At 42.5% G+C, this 17,562-nt stretch overlaps 1 protein-coding gene across 17 annotated transcripts in view; it reads left to right on the forward strand.

Annotated features, from left to right (window-relative positions):
* Positions 1 to 17,562, forward strand: part of SUPT3H (SPT3 homolog, SAGA and STAGA complex component) — a 479,638-nt gene that overhangs the window by 328,247 nt on the left and 133,829 nt on the right. For all 17 annotated transcript variants that reach the window (XR_014786036.1, XR_014786057.1, XR_014786040.1 and 14 more), the window contains 2 exons: positions 4,218 to 4,293; positions 15,404 to 15,516. Coding sequence is in view for 14 of the 17 variants with exons in the window: in XM_084822165.1 (XP_084678291.1) it covers positions 4,218 to 4,293; positions 15,404 to 15,516 (189 nt within the window). In the remaining 3 variants the exon portion in view is untranslated. The remainder of the gene's footprint in view (positions 1 to 4,217; positions 4,294 to 15,403; positions 15,517 to 17,562) is intronic.

Below are 17,562 nucleotides of genomic sequence, written 5' to 3' on the forward strand. Positions count from 1 at the left end.
CTCATGATGTACTCTGCATATAAGTTAAATAAGCAGGGTGACAATATGCAGCCTTGTCGTACTCCTTTCCCAATTTTGAACCAATCGGTTGTTCCATGTCTGGTTCTTACTGTTGCTTCTTGACTCTCGTACAGGTTTCTCAGGAGACAGGTAAGGTGGTCTGGTACTCCCATCACTTTAAGAATTTGCCACCGTTTGTTGTGATCCACACAATCAAAGGCTTTAGCGTAGTCAATGAAGAAGAAATAGACATTTTTCTGGAATTCTCTTGCTTTCTCCATGATGCAGCGAATGTTGGCGATTTGATCTCTAGTTCCTCTGCCTCTTCGAAACCCAGCTTGTACTTCTGGTAGTTCTCGGTTCGCATACTGCTGAAGCCTAGCTTGTAGGATTTTGAGCATCACCTTGCTGGCATGTGAAATGAGCACAATTGTGCGGTAGTTTGAACACTCTTTGGCGTTGCCCTTCTTTGGAATTGGAATGTAAACTGACCTTTTCCAGTCTTGTGGCCACTGTTGAGTGTTCCAGATTTGTTGGCATATTGAATGCAGCACTTTAACAGCATCATCTTTTAGGATTTTAAATAGTTCGGCTGGAATACCGTCATCTCCGCTAGCTTTGTTGTTACTAATGCTTCCTAAGGCCCACTTGACTTCACTCTCTAGGATGTCCGGCTCAAGTTCAGTGACCGCACTATCATGGCTATCAGGGACATTCAGATCTTTCCTGTATAGTTCTTCTGTGTATTCTTGCCACCTCTTCTTAATCTCATCTGCTTCTGTTAGGTCCCTGCCTTCTTTGTCCTTTATCATGCCCGTCTTTGCACAAAACGTTCCCTTGAGATCTCCAATTTTCTTGAAGAGATCTCTAGTCTTTCCCATTCTGTTGTTTTCCTCGATTTCTTTGCATTGTTCATTTAAGAAGGCCTTCTTGTCTCTCCTTGCTATTCTCTGGAACTCTGCATTCAGTTGGGTATATCTTCCCCTTTCTCCCTTGCTTTTCGCTTCCCTTCTTTCCTCAGCTACTTGTAAAGCCTCCTCAGACAGCCACTTGGCTTTCTTGCATTTCTTTTTCTTTGGGATGGATTTCGTTGCTGCCTCCTGAACAATGTTACGGACCTCCGTCCATAGTTCCTCAGGCACTCTGTCTATCAGGTCTAATCCCTGAAATCTATTCCTCACCTCCACTGTATATTCATCAGGGACATGATTTAGGTCATACCTGAACGGTTTAGTGGTTTTCCCGACGTTCTTCAATTTAAGCCGAAATTTTGCAAGAAGCAGCTCATGATCTGAGCCACAGTCAGCTCCAGGTCTTGTTTTTACTGACTGTATGGAGCTTCTCCATCTTTGGCTGCAAAGGACATAATCAATCTGATTTCGATATTGACCATCTGGTGACGTCCATGTGTAGAGTCGCCTCTTGTGCTGTTGGAAAAGAGTGTTTGCTATGATCAGCATGTTCTCTTGGCAAAACTCTATTAGCTTTTGTCCTGCTTCATTTTGTACACCAAGGCCATGCCTGCCTGTTATCCCGGTGATTTCTTGACTTCCTACTTTAGCATTCCAATCCCCTATGATGAAGAGGACATCTTTTTTTGGTGTTAGTTCTAGAAGGTGTTGTAGGTCTTCATAGAACCGATCAACCTCAGCTTCTTCGGCCTCAGTAGTTGGGGCATAGACTTGAATTACTGTGATGTTGAATGGTTTGCCTTGGATTCGTACTGAGATCATTCTATCATTTTTAAGATTGTACCCCAGTACTGCTTTTCCCACCCTTTTATTGACTATGAGTGCTACTCCATTTCTTCTGTGGGATTCTTGCCCACAATAGTAGATATGATGGTCACCTGAATTAAATTCGCCCATGCCTGTCCATTTTAGTTCGCTGATTCCCAAGATGTCGATGTTCAATCTTGCCATCTCATGTTTGACCACCTCCAGCTTACCTTGATTCATTGATCTGACATTCCAGGTTCCTAAACAATATTGTTCTTTACAGCATCGGATTTTCTTTTCACCACCAGACACATCCACAGCTGAGTGTCCTTTCGGGTTTGGCCCAGCCACTTCACTCTTTCTGGCGCTACTTGGAAATACCCTCTGCTCTTCCCCAGTAGCATATTGGACACCTTCCGACCTGAGGGACTCATCTTCCGGCGTCATCTCTTTTAGCCTTGTGATACGTTCCATGGGGTTTTCTTGGGAAGAATACTGGAGTGGGTTGCCATTTCCTTCTCCAGTGGACCACATTTTGTCAGAACTCTCTGCCATGACCTGTCCGTCTTGGGTGGCCCTGCACGGCATAGCTTATGGCTTCACTGAGTTACGCAAGCCCCTTCGCCACAACAAGGCAGTGATCCATGAAGGGGATGATAGTTCTTACAGGCTGGCAAACTCCACTTCGTACGCAATGTGATGTCTGTACAATGAAGGAGCTTCAGAATTAGGAAAATGTGATGTTAAAGTATGATGTCGTAAGCTAATGGCTTCTACATAAACATTGGTGTAAAAGGGAGGGGGATGCATTTTTATTAAAACTTTAGAGACAGGCAGCTGATCAGCACTGCTCCTCTAAACACTGAATTTAATTAAGTCATCCTTGCCTTTTGCTTTGGACTTGCCCAACAAATTTAATAAGTAATCAAGAGTGGATTTCAGATGGAATCAAAATCTTTTTTAGGCTGTTATTATTAACAACTGTTAATCTAGCTGGTATTTTCAGCATCACATACTGAAAGATATAAGCAATCCACTTTCTTGAAGGCTAAACTTATATTACAGATCTATTGCATCATTCAGTATGGTCCAAGGAAAGCATGCAAAGTTTGTTTTTTGTGTTTGTTTTTTTTACTGTGCAGAATGCTCTATAATTCATCTATTTAACTACTCGGAATGAATGATAACACCAGTAAGCAGATAGGCGCTATATCCCCACTTCAGCTAAACTGTTGGTACTGTGCATTGTCTCTCAGTGCAGAGTTCTCAACAAAATGCGTCAACCTGTGATTAAAGGCATGCCCTGCTCATTTGTTAGTCCAGGCCCCATGAAGATGTCTTTGGTTTTCTTTGGAATAAATCCTCACCTCAATGAAAGACATCTCCATTGCTGCTTGGGAAACAGTATTCCTTAATTAGGAATATGTATTCCAGAGCATAGACTATTATTGTTGCTATTTTGTTTAGAAATTGAGTTAGACAGGCTACTATGGCACTGTTTGAGTTCATGGGATGAGTGTTTAGCAAGATTAGTATTTTTCATTAATTTGTTAAGATGCATCCAATGTCCTGATTTTAAAGTGTATATCAAAATGAAAGAATATTTTGCAACGTTTCCAGGGCTGTTCTGCTTTTCTGCTTTATCTTTAAAAAAATTCTTGTAGGTCTCCCAACCTTTTTGTGAATTAGCTTTCTGGAATGTTGCCCATTTGAAGAACATTTAGTCAAAATGTCCAATATCTTTGTCTGGCCTAGACAAGCACTTAGATAGTAATTCTAAGGAAACATACTTAGAAGTAAGGCCTATTTTAAATTACTGGGATTTCCCTCAAAGTACATGTGTTCTGAACTGTGGCACCAATCGCACACAAATTAGGCAAAGACTGCTGTCTTGTAAGTTGAATAAGAAGAACAGCTCAGGTAAGGAGCTTAAGTAAGTATAGGGATTCATAGCAAAACAGAAGATGGATTTGGTGTGGCTGTTTTGCTATGTTTGCTGACTTGCCAATTTGCTCAGGAAACAAATAAATTAGTTGTGTAATGAGAAGTAGATGGATTACAGTTAAGCTAGGCTGACGCAGTGAAGAGGTGTCTCTGGCTTCAAGTCTTTTTAGAGCAATATTATAACATCTGTTGTAGTTGATGCAATAAAGGATAAAATGGGAGGGGGGAGGGATTATGTATGTCACCCTAAGCTTCATGGAGGAAAGATGGGATACCTCAACTTCAGCAAAGCTTTCGACAAAGTGCCCCACAATATCCTGATTAGCAAACTAGCTAAAAGTGGGATAGATGAAACAACTATCAGGTGGATCCACAGTTGGCTACAGGATCGAACTCAAAGAGTGCTTATCAATGGGATCATCTTGTATTTTAATATATTACCCATTTGGACTTGAGGGTGTCTGTCAAACCGATGGTTCTGAGGGTTTTGTGGGTGCTTATATTTAGAAATGCATATGTATAACAGTAATAAGTGTTACTTATATTGTTTTTCAGAGGGCAGAGAGACAAGCACGAATGATGGACTCAGCACAATATGCAGAATTCTGTGAAAGCCGTCAATTGAGTTTTTGTAAGTGTTGTGCCATATGTGACTGATTTTATATATCCCATTCACCTGCAAGAATAATATATTGTAGCTTCAAGTGAATAGAGCATGGAGCATCCCCACCCCATCTCCACTTCTGGTAGAAAGGGGAGAATGCCTTCTGTATCTCCTCGTCTCACTATGGCAGCTTCACAAGAACAGCGGACAGGGACAGCTTTGGAAAAACAGGTCTGTCCTTGCCTTTTGCTGTGCCTGTGACAATTCCTTCATTGACAGGTGGGAGTATGGGACTCAGAGGTGAGCTTGTAGGCAGCTGTTGAATGCTGAGAAGTAGGAGCCAGAAGTCACAAACGGGGGTCAAACCAAGAGTAGAGAATAAGCAAAGAATCTGAAGTCAGAGCTTGGACAAGGAGAGTCTTGGCCTGCTCAGGAAGCATTTATAGTAGGTGAGGAGAGCCAATGGTGGAATCATACTGGAGCCCAAGGACTCCAGTATGATTTTGAAGGACAGCAACTACTCATGTAGGTCCTTTTTGATTATCTAGAGCACTTAGATATCTGGTAGGCCTGGGGGAAGGTCGTCATCCCAGTTCCTAACCATGTTTAGCTTCTGCATAATTAGAGCTACACCAGAATAGTTCTTTGGCTTGTGGAATTAGTATTCTCTTTCATTAGGAATATTATTTTATAAGGACGAAGCAGTTGTACTCTTTGATTAAAGCTAACAGCAACCTAAAGAAATACAAGTTACTTAAAATTATACAATATTTGTGATTTGGTTTTGCCTTTTCCCAACCAATCTGGGTGATTTTCCTCCATCCCACCCTGTGGAAAGTTATGTCTCTGTGGAAAAAACATATCCTCCCTCACTCTGAGCACGCGTAAGATCATTTTCACACATACTCATCTCCTTCCCTATGTAATCATTGGCTTTATTGTATATTGATTTACCAAATTATAAGGGTTAGTTGTCTATGCTTCAGCGATCTTGAGGGAGAAGGGGAACTGCATGTGGTACACTCTGAAAACTGGGTGCAGGGGGCTAAGATACAGGCTATCCTTGACTCCAACACTGTATGTTTGCTAAGTGCAACTGCAACAGTTGGGGCAAGCTGGTTTTCTTTGTTAACCCGCTGTTGAGCACTGGTGCAACAGCAATAAAACTAAGGAAAAAATGGGGGGACATTAGCATACATTTCCCAGGCACAGGGAAGTGCAAAGAAGTTTTCCTCGGTCCTGTTTTTGCACAAAACGGGGCTGGGAAAATTAAAACAAAAAATGGCTCCAACCACGGTCAGATCGGGGATGGGATCTTGGCGACACATAAGATGGGTTCTGCTGCCAGGTCCCCTGGGATGCCAGGCGGAGCCGGCTAGAGGACTGAGGGGGAAGCCGGGGGAAAGCTACACATTGTGGGTGGTGTGCCCAGTCGTCTGTCAGGCACACCAACCACATACTGTGGATTGTCCACAAAACAACCCACAGTGCATAGCTTGTCACCCATTGTGGGCTGCCATGTCATGTGAACACTCCCACTTTGTTGCTTCTCTCAAATGTGGTCAAGAATGCAAACAGAACCTTGGGCAAGTGAGTAGTTGTTCAAAAGTTCATTGTTTTGGGTAGTGCTGGAACAAAAGATAGTTTTAGGGACAGAGAATATCTTATCAAAACAGTGTTTTCTTTGCCAAACAACAGTTCTAGAAAGAGCAGCATTATCTCTCGTCTCAATGGATTTTATTTTCAAGGGAGCATTTCCACATCAATTCATCTGTTTAAGCACCTCAAATGCCTGCTATAGAAATCCAGAGCATTGCAGAGGGATCTAGGGCATATTCTAGGGCTTTGCTTATGCAGAGCACTAGTTATGCCCATTGGGTCCCTCTTCATGTCATTCTACCTGAATTAAGGATGAACACGTGTAATATTTTCAGAGTAGAGGGGCCACCCTGGAAGCTCCCTTCCTGCATTCAGTCTCAGTGTACATTACCTGTACAGAGAAAGTTGAGCTCTGGAAAAAAAAGTGTTTCTGCAAATGTTGTGCAGAAGCTGACTGTTGATGATTTTGGTTGGCTAGCCATCAAGATGTAATCAGAAAACCTCTCACCAAATCCTGGAACAACTTTGCACCTTAGAAAAGCATTTGAAGAAGAAGCAGAAGCTGTTGAAATGATACAAGCATGAGTATTCAGCCTGTCTGATTGCAATTGCATTCATACTAGAATTCCAAGCAGGGAAGAGGAAAGTGGGATGGCAGCTCAAGACATTCATTAGTAATGGGGAAATGTGCAACTAAGGTTGTGGTGTAGTTAAGGCCCACAGGAGCAAGTTACTCCATTGGTCCACTGCACCATCAAATAACAGAATAAGTGGATAATAGGATATAAGTGAACGTTTAAGTGAGGGATAAGGGCACAGAAAGGCAGGTCAACCACCTGCTTTTTGACCCCAGACATGGATAAACTGGGTTGGAAAAAAACATTAAGGGGTTGATATTTCTCAGAGTAACAGTCTGTACCTCATTAGTGAGGCCTGACAAAGTTCAGATGCAGGTGATGAATAAAGTTCTCCATCATTAGTTAGTCATTATTTCACATTAGCTAATGTTAACAAATTTCACTTAATTTCTCTGTCTACCAAACATGTTTTCTGAATTAAAATCTGTAGCTTTTTTCATGGAGCTTATTTTAAATTACAAAAAGCATTAGTGCATGCTGCTATTGTACCAAATAACATAATGAAAGCATTAAGGCTTTACCGTCACTGGAAAACAACACACCAGAGAGTGGGCCGCAGTTACAATGGGTTCTAAATTAATGGTCTTCATCATATAACAACAACAACAAATCACCACAGAAGAAGTTAGATAATGCTTAAGAGTTAGAAGTCAGAGAGAGAGAGAGAGAGAGCAGTGAAAGAGCCTGTAAAAAGCATGACAAAATAGCACATGACATTGCAATAGTCAATGAAAGCACAACAGCGTCTTTAAATAAAAGGCACTTATCTTGTTTTCCACAAGAAGCGTTTGATTTGGAGAAATGACTGATTCACTTGCAGATCACAATGTGAAAAATAAATGACACATCCATAATTGTATCCTCTGTAAATGTCAAACACTGGGAAAGCTTGGGTTGTAAGTGGTGTTTTTGCTATTTCAGTGCTTGCGAGCTCGGTGTAGATCATTTCATGACATCTGTAAATGGTTAGGCTGATGATTCTTCAAATTAAAGTCATTTCAATATTTGAAAGGCTTGTGATGAACTTACATTTTTCACCTAATAATTATAATCAGGACTACACCAATGTAAATCTTCAATATGCAAAATAATAGTATGGAAAACTCTTGAACTTGAGAAAGTATTTCAAACTAAATGCATGGTATTCTTCTTCAGGATTCTGAACTTGCTTTGTAGCAGTCATGTACACGCAGAAATGAAAATCGTATATGAAAATAAGAATAATGGCTATGTATTAATCATCTGATTTAAAGCCTGTTAACCTGAGAAGTACCATATAGACTTTGCTTAAAGAATGAAACATACTTTGAGAGAAGTGGATGACTGGGTCAACCTGACATGAATTTTGGTCATAAGCAACAACATGAAACATTCTTTCATGTCATTCTATACTAGCTTATGAGCGACCTGTGTGTTTTTTTTCCAAGTCAACCAGAAAGCCATGTACTAGAATCAGCTTACTCATAACTTGAAGTGGAAACTATCTGGGTGTAAGAACTTGCCAGTATGCTGTGTAGTTAGAGTGTCAGATGGTCTTTCTTTTTTTAAGGATATCTAAAATTGACGTAAAAGTGTGTTTAAGTTTTCATGGTTTTTTAAAAATGTGAATTAAGTTTTAAATCTGTGGAGTCTTAAAATCAGCAGCAATGACCCATGTTATATTTTGGTGCAAACTTACAAAAACTGATGCTGGTTTTGTGAGTATGGCTCTTGAGAGGCTTCTTGCTGATTATGACAGGTTGATGGTCAATCTCTGGAATTTGGAGGTCACCCTGGTGGTAGGACACAATTGCTCCAGGAATCCCTCTCTGACCTGATAGAACCTGGCTGGCTGAGGAGTTAGGCTAATAGAACAGCTTGGTAGCTTGGATGATGGTGGAAAAAACATGTAATGTATATGACCTGTAATAGGTTAGAATCATAGAATAGTTGGGTTGGAAGGGGCCTAGAAGACCATCGAGTCCAACCCCCTGCTCAGTGCAGGAATCTAAGTCAAAGCATCCCTGACAGATGGCTGTCCAGCTTCATCTTGAATGCCTCCAGTGTGGGAGAGCCCACCATCTCCCTAGGTAATTGGTTCCATTGTCCTATCGCTCTAACAGTCAGGAAGTTTTTCCTGATGTACAGCTGGAATCTGGCTTCCTGTCACTTGAGCCCATTATTCTGTGTCCTGCACTCTGGGATAATCGAGAAGAGATCCTGGCCTTCCTCTCTATGACAACCTCTCAAGTACTCAGAGAGCTTCAGATATTGGGTGGTATAGAAATGAAATAAATAATAATAAATACTTGAAGAGCACTATCATCTCTCCCCTCAGTCTTCTCTTCTCAAGGCTAAACATGCCCAGTTCTTTCCGTCTCTCCTTATAGGGCTTTGTTTCCAGTCGCCTGATCATCTTCGTTGCCTTCCTCTGAACCCTCTCCAGTTTGTCTGCATCCTTCTTCAAGTGTGGTGCCCAGAACTGGACACAGTACTCCAGATGAGGCCTAACCAGTGCTGAGTAGAGGGGAACTAGTACTTCATGGGATTTGGAAGCTATGCTTCTATTAATGCAGCCCCAAATAGCATTTGCCTTTTTTGCAGCCACGTCACATTGTTGGCTCATATTCCACCTGTGATCTACAAAAATTCCGAGATCCTTCTCGCCTGTGGTATTGTTGAGCCAAGTAGCTCCCATCATGTAACTGTGCATTTGGTTTCTTTTTCGTAAGTGCAGAACTTGGCATTTATCCCTATTAAATGTCATTCTGTTGTTTTCTGCCCAGCGCTCCAGCCTATCAACATCACTTTGAATTCTGTTTCTGTCCTGCAGGGTATTAGTTATCCCGCCCAATTTTGTGTCCTCTGCAAATTTGATCAGCATTCCCTGAACCTCCTCCTCCAAGTCATTAATAAATATGTTGAAGAGCACTGGGCCCAGGACTGAGCCCCGCAGTACCCCGCTCATTACCTCTCCCCAGTTGGAGAAGATCCCATTGATGAGCACTCTTTGAGTCCGATTCTGTAACCAACTGTGGATCCACCTGATCGTTGTTTCATCTAGCCCACTTTGAGCTAGTTTGCTCATCAGGATATCATGGGGCACTTTGTCGAAACCGATGCTGAAGTCGAGGTACATTATGCCCACAGCAATCCCACAGTCCACAAAGGAGGTTACCTGATCAAAAACTGAGATCAGATTAGCCTGGCAGGATTTGTTCTTGAGGAATTCATGTTGGCTTCGAGTAATCACTGCATTGTTTTCAAGGTGCTTAGAGATGGATTACTTTATCATCTGCTCAAGAATTTTCCCAGGGATTGATGTCAGACTGACTGGTCTGTAGTTCCCAGGTTCCTCCTTTTTACCCTTTTTGAAGATAGGGACAACATTAGCCCTCCTGCAATCATCTGGCATTTCACCCGTCCTCCATGACTTCTGAAAGATAATAGACAGTGGTTCTGAGAGTTCTTCTGCCAGTTCCTTTATTACTCTAGGATGCAGTTCATCTGGCCCTGGAGATTTGAACTCATTCAAAGTTATTAGGTGTTCCTTGACCATATGCCTGTTGATCTCAAGCTGCAATCCTGCCCCTTCAAACTGTACTTCGCCTTTGCCAAGAGCCTCATAGACCCTCTTTTGGGAGAAGACTGAGCCAAAGTAGGAATCGAGCACTTCTGCCTTTTCCTTTTCATCTGTTACCATTTTGCCATCCTTATTTAATAGCTGAACCACCATTTCTTTCCTCTGTCTTTTACTATACACGTATCTGAAAAAAGCTTTTTTGTTGCTTTTAGCATTCCTCGCTAACCTCAGCTCGTTCTGAGCTTTAGCCTTCCTGATGCCATCCCTGCAATTCTGTGCTACCTGCCTGTTCTCTTCCTTTGTCACTTGGCCTTCCTTCCACTTCCTATATGTGGGCTTTTTGTTTTCAGGTCATGTCTAAGCTTGTTGTGAAGCCACATTGGCTTCTTCTGTTGTCTTCCGCCTTTTTTTCTTGTTGGACTTGTTTGCAATTGTGCCTTTAGAATTTCCTTTTTTAAAAACTCCCACACATCTTGGACTCCTTTTCTCATTAGAGTCACTTGCCCTATGACCTTACTTATCATTGTTCTGAGTTTATTAAAATCACCTTTCCTAAAATCCAGGGTACGGGTTTGGCTACACTTGGCTTTTGCTTCCTTTAGAACCATGAACTCAAGTATAACATGGTCGCTTTCCCCCAGAGTTCCTGTAAGTGCTACTTGACCCACTAAGTCATCTCTGTTGGTTAGGATCAAGTCAAGGATAGCTGATCATCTAGTTCCTACCCCTACTTTCTGTAGGAGGAAATTTTCCGCCACACAAGTCAGGAATTTCCTGGAGGGGCTATGTTTTGCAGAATTTGTCTCCCAACAAATATCAGGGAAATTGAAGTCCCCCATTACTACTACATCATGTGTTTCAAAAGTTTCATCCATATCTTCTCCTTGATTAGGTGGCTGGTAGTAGACTCCAACCCCCATGTTCCTTTTATTTTTTGCTCCATTCATTTTAACCCAGATGCTCTCAATTGGGCTCCCAAGCTCATCCTCCTGTATTTCTGTGCACAGATAAGTATTTTTAACATATAGTGCAACCCCACCTCCCTTTCTGTTCCTCCTGTTCTTTTTGAACAAGTTATATCCTTCAATTGCTGTATTCCAGTCATGGGAGTCATCCCACCAAGTTTCAGTTACACCTATCAAGCCATAATTTCTCTCCTGTATTAAGAGCTCAAGTTTGTTTTGTTTGTTTCCCATACTCTGGGCATTAGTGTATAGACATCAAAGACCATGTGCTTCATAGTCTGGCTTTCTTCCTACATGTTTCTGAAGACTATGATTGGGCACCGTTAGAGCTGTTCTCTCTGTTGTGGTGCATGAGCCTTCATCCATTGTTTTCCCCAACTTTACGTCTCCCTCCCCTGTAGGATTCAGTTTAAAGCCCTCCTGATGAAGTTCTTCATGCTGTGGCCAAACATATTCTTCCCAGCCCTTGTGAGGTGCAACCCATCCTTTGCCAACAGTCCATCTTCCAGAAAGTATAGCCCGTGGTCCCAGAATCCAAATGTCTCTCATCGGTACCACCTTCGTAGCCAGTCATTCACCCGGAGTTTTTTTCTTTCCCTTTCTATCCCTCTTCTAACTACTGGAAGGATGGATGAGAAAACTATCTGAGCCCCAAAGTTCTTGAGTTTCTTTCCCAAAGCTTCAAAGTCTCACATGATTTCTTTGTAGCTCCGCTTGGCGGTATCATTTGCGCCCACATGGATGAGAAGAAAGGGATACCTGTCAGTGGGCTTTGTGAGTGTAGGCAACCCTTCAGTCACATGTCTAATCCGTCCTCCCGGGAGACAGCATACCTGGCAAATCCACAGTCTTTGCAACATAGTTGGGTTTTGATCCCACACAGCAAGGAGTCTCCCAATACTACTGCTCTTCACTTCTTGTGGTTGTAGGCCTGGGTTTCATCGCCTCTGCTTGAGTGACCTTCAGCCTCTTGCTCGCTGTCATGCAGGTTCCCCTGTAATTCTTCCTCTGCAGTCTGTCCTCCAGTCTCTTCCTCAAGTACTTGGAAACGGTTCCATAGTTCCACTGCTTCCACTGGTGTAGCATGGCTTCTAGTTCTTCTGCTCCTAACTGTCACCCATTTCCAAGGAGTATCCTCTACTGCATTTTTCCTCACCTCAGCATTTTCCTCTTTTGTCTCAGCTTGCTGTTGCTCTTCTAGCTTCTGTTCTTCACTTTGCTGCTGTAGTTTCACCATTCTGTCAAAGAACTCTTCGTGTTCTCTTATTCCCTGGAGGGTCAACACTCGCCATCCAGTCCCCTATTTTTTCTTCCAGCAGCGTGATCAACTTGCACTTGTTGCACATGTAGGCCATGTTGATCTCAGGCAAGAAAACAAACATGGCACAGACATTGCAGGTCGCCACTACTAGAGAGTCTTTTCCTTCCATAGTGTCTATTCCCTTTATGTTTCTAGCTTTCTGATTGTACTGGAATAGCCTGTTCTCTATTCACTGGAGGTTAAAAACAGAGTCCCACTGGTATGGAAGTGTGTGTTACAAGAAAAACAAATTTTTAAAAATGGGGAAAAAATTAGGGGCCTCCCCCTTGACTTCCCCTGGCCAACTCCTGTTTGTTCTCCCTGTCCACTCGCTCTGATCACTCGCTGTCTGGGAGCTTGCTTCCTTGTATAGCCCCTAGACAGCTGGAGCAGCTTCCTCTGCTATGCTCTGCTCAGCTAGGAGACTGGAAACAGACACAGGAAGCAAGGTTAGAACTCACTTTAAAGCCTAATGTGTGGTGGTGGTTGTGGTGGTGGTGGTGGTGACAGCAAATAAAGGATATTTCTCTGCCATCATTGCATCTGTATAGAGCCATGCAATGGAGCTGCTCTGAGTGGTAAGGGCCCTTTTCATCATGGCCCGAAGGGAAAGATAAAGGAACCTGGGTGGCTTGCTGTAACCAGTTTGCTAAGCGCTTTGCAGATAAGATCACGTGTCTGTTCTCACTTGGATTCTGCAGTTAGAAATGTGGGTCTTGATATACATATAGCACTTATGTTTACATGGATAATTTTGAGCTTGTGTAGCCTGACGCTGTGGCCAGGATTCTTGAAGCAGTCAGACTTCCCACCTGCATACTTGGATTTATTGGAGGTACCAGAGGAAGAGTGACCTCTTGGTGGTGGAAACTATTAGTGCTTCACTGAGGGAGGATGTGGTTCTGGTGGCCTTAAAAGAGACCACTATAAAGCCCCCCCCCCCAATCTTAATAGCGTTCTACCAGTATTAACAATTATTACCCTATGTCGAATATACTATGCATCGGTAAAATGCTTGAGTATGTGGTAGTGGCGGTTCAGCTCCAGAGATTCATATAAGAAAATGTTTACTTCTATCCTTTTCAGTCTTGGTAGCGAGATTCCTACCTGGTTGCTCTGTTAGATGCCTTAACCAAGGAGACAAATAGAAAGAGTGCATCTCTGTTGACTGTGTGTCTCTACACGCCACCCTAAATCCCTTTAATATGACATTGTAGGATATAAATATTTTAATAAAATAGATGTCTCCTGAATTTCTCAGCATGTTTTAGTACCTTTGACCATGTTTCAGTATCTCTGGTCCTTCCTGGAGGCTGGGTCCTAGAGGGTTGTGCTGGTGGACTTCTGCTCTACTACATGGCCATTGGCATGTGGGGTGCCACAGGTATCTATCTTGTCTTCCATAAAGCCACTGGGTGAAATAATCCAGAGATTTGGGTTGCAGTGCTGATGGTACTGAGCTCTTTCTATTTTCCATTTGAACCCAGGGTGGCTGAGGAAACTAAATCAGTGTCTGAGGTCAGTAATGAACTGGAAACGGACGAACAAACTGAAACTTAATCCAGTCAAGACAGAAGAACTGTTGGCTGTTTTTTCTGCTGATCTGATGATAGGTGTACAGCCTATTTCTCAATGGGATTGCATGCCCCCTTCTCAGGAGGTACTCCTGGAGCTGGTGCTACATTTGGATTCTCAGGTGGTGTTGGTAGCCAGAGTGTACTATTCACCAGCTTTAATCAGTGTGCCAGCTATGGACTTTCCTAGCAAGAGACAGATCTGGCCATGAAAATTTCTGCCTTAATTATATCCACATGAGACTACATGGGGCTGCACTGAAAAATATCCTAAAACTACAGTTGTTTCAGAATGCCCTGGCCACAATGTTAGGAGGGAAATGCCTTATACCAGGTCAGACCCTTGGTCCATATAGCCCAGTATTGTTCACTCTCATGGGCAATGGCTCTCCAGGGTTTCAGGGAGGAATTTTTCCAGCCCTACCTGGAGATGCCAGCGATTGAACCTGGGACCTTTTGCAGGGAAGTATGTGCTCTACTACTGAGCTACAGCCCTGTTAACTGACCTCAGTCATACAGAGCATATGACCAGTACTGTTCCTTCTTCACTGGTGGTCTATTCATTTCCAGGTCCAATTCAAAGTGCTTATATTGACCGTTGAATCAATCTAAGACCTTAAGACCTGGGTATCTGATTCTGAAGGACTGCCTCCACCTGTATGAACCCATCTGCATGCAAATAGTAACATCTGTGTTCCTTCACCAGCAGAAATATGGAGGGTAAACACCGGAGGCAAGGTCTTTTCAGTTGTGGCACCTGAACTTTAGAATGCCCTCCCAAAAGAAGCCTGCTTGTCTCTCTCACTTCTTGCCTTCCAGCAAGCAAGAAAAACATACTTGTTTCAGTAGGCATTTGTCTCTGTATAAGCTGGAATTAGTTTTAGTCTGTTTTGTTGTTTTAATTGTTGATTTTAATGTGCAGTTTGTTCATTTTGTGTTATTTTTGCTGTACTTTGCCTGGGGAGGGGTGTCCTCTGGACTGGAAGCTGTGGTAAAAATGTTTTTAATTAATAAGTAAACCATGGTCATAGGAACCGCATGTTATGCATAAACCACATCATGTTTTTATTTTCACTGTAGAGCATGCTATTGCCCGTAAATAATATGTAGTTGTCATTTTTGTTAGTGATATTGCTATTAATTGGTATGTTACAAACATGTACAAGAGGTGGTCACCAGTACCATGTCCAATTGGCCAAACATTGTAATTATTATAATATATAACACTTACAGGTGCTATACCCAAACACCAAAACTTACAGAATAAAACTAGCACCTAACCCAACAGAAGATTTTGCAAGTGAAGGCCTGTTTAAACAGAAATGTCTTTGCCTGTCAGCAGAACAGCAAAGAGCCAACCTACCCTCCCTTGGCAGGGAGTTCCATAACCTGGGAGCAGCCACTGAGAAAGGCCTTCAGCTCTTACCCTTCATAAGTAGCTATCTGTAAGAGAAGAGATAGTGTTAACATTAAACTTCTTTTGTGTTTTCTCTGCACAGCAAAGAAAGCTTCGAAGTTCCGAGATTGGTTGGACTGTAGCAGCATGGAAATAAAGCCAAATGCAATTGCCATGGAAATTTTGGCTTATTTAGCATATGAGACTGTGGCACAGGTAAATGAATGTATTTTAGAAAATAATTACCCTTTTATTACAGTTTTCAAAATAAACCAAACTATTTTCTTCTTGTTATTGTTCAGTCGTTAAGTCATGTCCAACTCTTCGTGACCCCATGGACCATAGCATGCCAGGCCTTCCTGTCCTCCGCTTTCTCCTGGAGTGTGCTCAAGTTCTTATTCATTGCATTGGTGATGCTATCTAGCCATCTCATCCTCTGCCGTCCCCTTCTCCTTTTGCCTTCAATCCTTCCCAGCACCAGGGCCTTTTCTGGTGACTTTTCTCTTCGCATTTGGTGGCCAAAATATTTGAGCTTCAGTTCAGTATCTGTCCTTCCAATGAGCAGTCAGGGTTGATTTCCTTTAGGATGGACTGATTTGACCTCCTTGCAGTCCAGGGGACTTGTAAGAGTCTTCTCCAGCACCACAGTTCGAAGGCATCAATTCTTCAGCGCTCAGCCTTCCTTATAGTCCAGCTCTCACAGCCATACGTTGCTACTGGGAAAACCATAGCTTTGATTATATGGACCTTTGTCGGCAAGGTGATGTCTCTGCTTCTTACTATGCTATCTAGGTTTGCCATAGCTTTCCTCCCAAGGAGCAAGCGTCTTTTAATTTCATGGCTACAGTCACCATCTGCCATCTTGGAGCCCAAGAAAATAAAATCTGTCACTGCTTCCATTTCTTCCCCTTCCATATGCCAGGAAGTGATGGGGCCCGATGCCATGATCTTCGTTTTTTTAATGTTGAGTTTCAAACCAGCTTTTGCACTCTCCACTTTCACCCTCAACAAGAGGCTCTTTAGATTGTCTTTGCTTTCTGCCATTAGGGTGGTATAGTCTGCGTATCTGAGGTTGTTGATAATTCTCCCGGCAATCTTAATTCCGACCTGTGATTCATCCAGCCCAGCGTTTCTCATGATGTACTCTGCATATAAATAAGCAGAGTGACAATATGCAGCCTTGTCGTACTCCTTTCCCAATTTTGAACCACTCGGTTGTTCCATGTCTGGTTCTTACTGTTGCTTCTTGACCCTTGTACAGGTTTCTCAGGAGACAGGTAAGGTGGTCTGGTACTCCCATCTCTTTCAGAATTTGCCACCGTTTGTTGTGATCCACACAATCAAAGGCTTTGGCGTAGTCAATGAAGCAGAAATAGTCGTTTTTCTGGAATTCTCTTGTTTTCTCCATGATCCAGTGAATGTTGGCGATTTGATCTCTAGTTCCTCTGCCTCTTCGGGACCCAGCTTGTACTTCCGGTAGTTCTCGGTTCACATACTGCTGAAGCCTAGCTTGTAGGATTTTGAGCATCACCTTGCTGGCATGTGAAATGAGCACAATTGTACGGTAGTTGGAACACTCTTTGGCATTGCCCTTCTTTGGAATTGGAATGTAAACTGACCTTTTCCAGTCTTGTGGCCACTGTTGAGTGTTCCAAATTTGTTGGTATATTGAGTGCAGCACTTTAACAGCGTCATCTTTTAGGATTTTAAATTGCTCAGCTGGAATAATGTAATCTCCGTTAGCTTTGTTGTTAGTCATGCTTCCTAAGGCACACTTGACTTCCCTCTCTAGGATGTCCGGCTCAAGTTCAGTGACCGCACTATCATGGCTATCAGGGACATTCAGATCTTTCCTGTATAGTTCTTCTGTGTATTCTTTCCACCTCTTCTTAATCTCATCTGCTTCTGTTAGGTCCCTGCCTTCTTTGTCCTTTATCATGCCCGTCTTTGCACAAAATATTCCCTTGATATCTCCGATTTTCTTGAAAAGATCTCTAGTCTTTCCCATTCTATTGTTTTCTTCGCTTTCTTTGCATTGTTCATTTAAGAAGGCCTTCTTGTCTCTCCTTGCTATTCTCTGGAACTCTGCATTCAGTTGGATATATCTTCCCCTTTCTCCCTTGCTTTTCGCTTCCCTTCTTTCCTCAGCTACTTGTAAAGCCTCATCAGACAGCCACTTTGCTTTCTTCGTGCCTACCACATAATCCTAAGTGTACTATATATTTTGGCTTTCATTTATTCTGTGCTTATGCCTTGGAGTGT

This window comes from Heloderma suspectum, chromosome 1, assembly GCF_057233095.1.
Source record: "Heloderma suspectum isolate Gila_16-S chromosome 1, 16-S_ref, whole genome shotgun sequence".
Lineage (NCBI taxonomy): Eukaryota > Metazoa > Chordata > Lepidosauria > Squamata > Helodermatidae > Heloderma > Heloderma suspectum.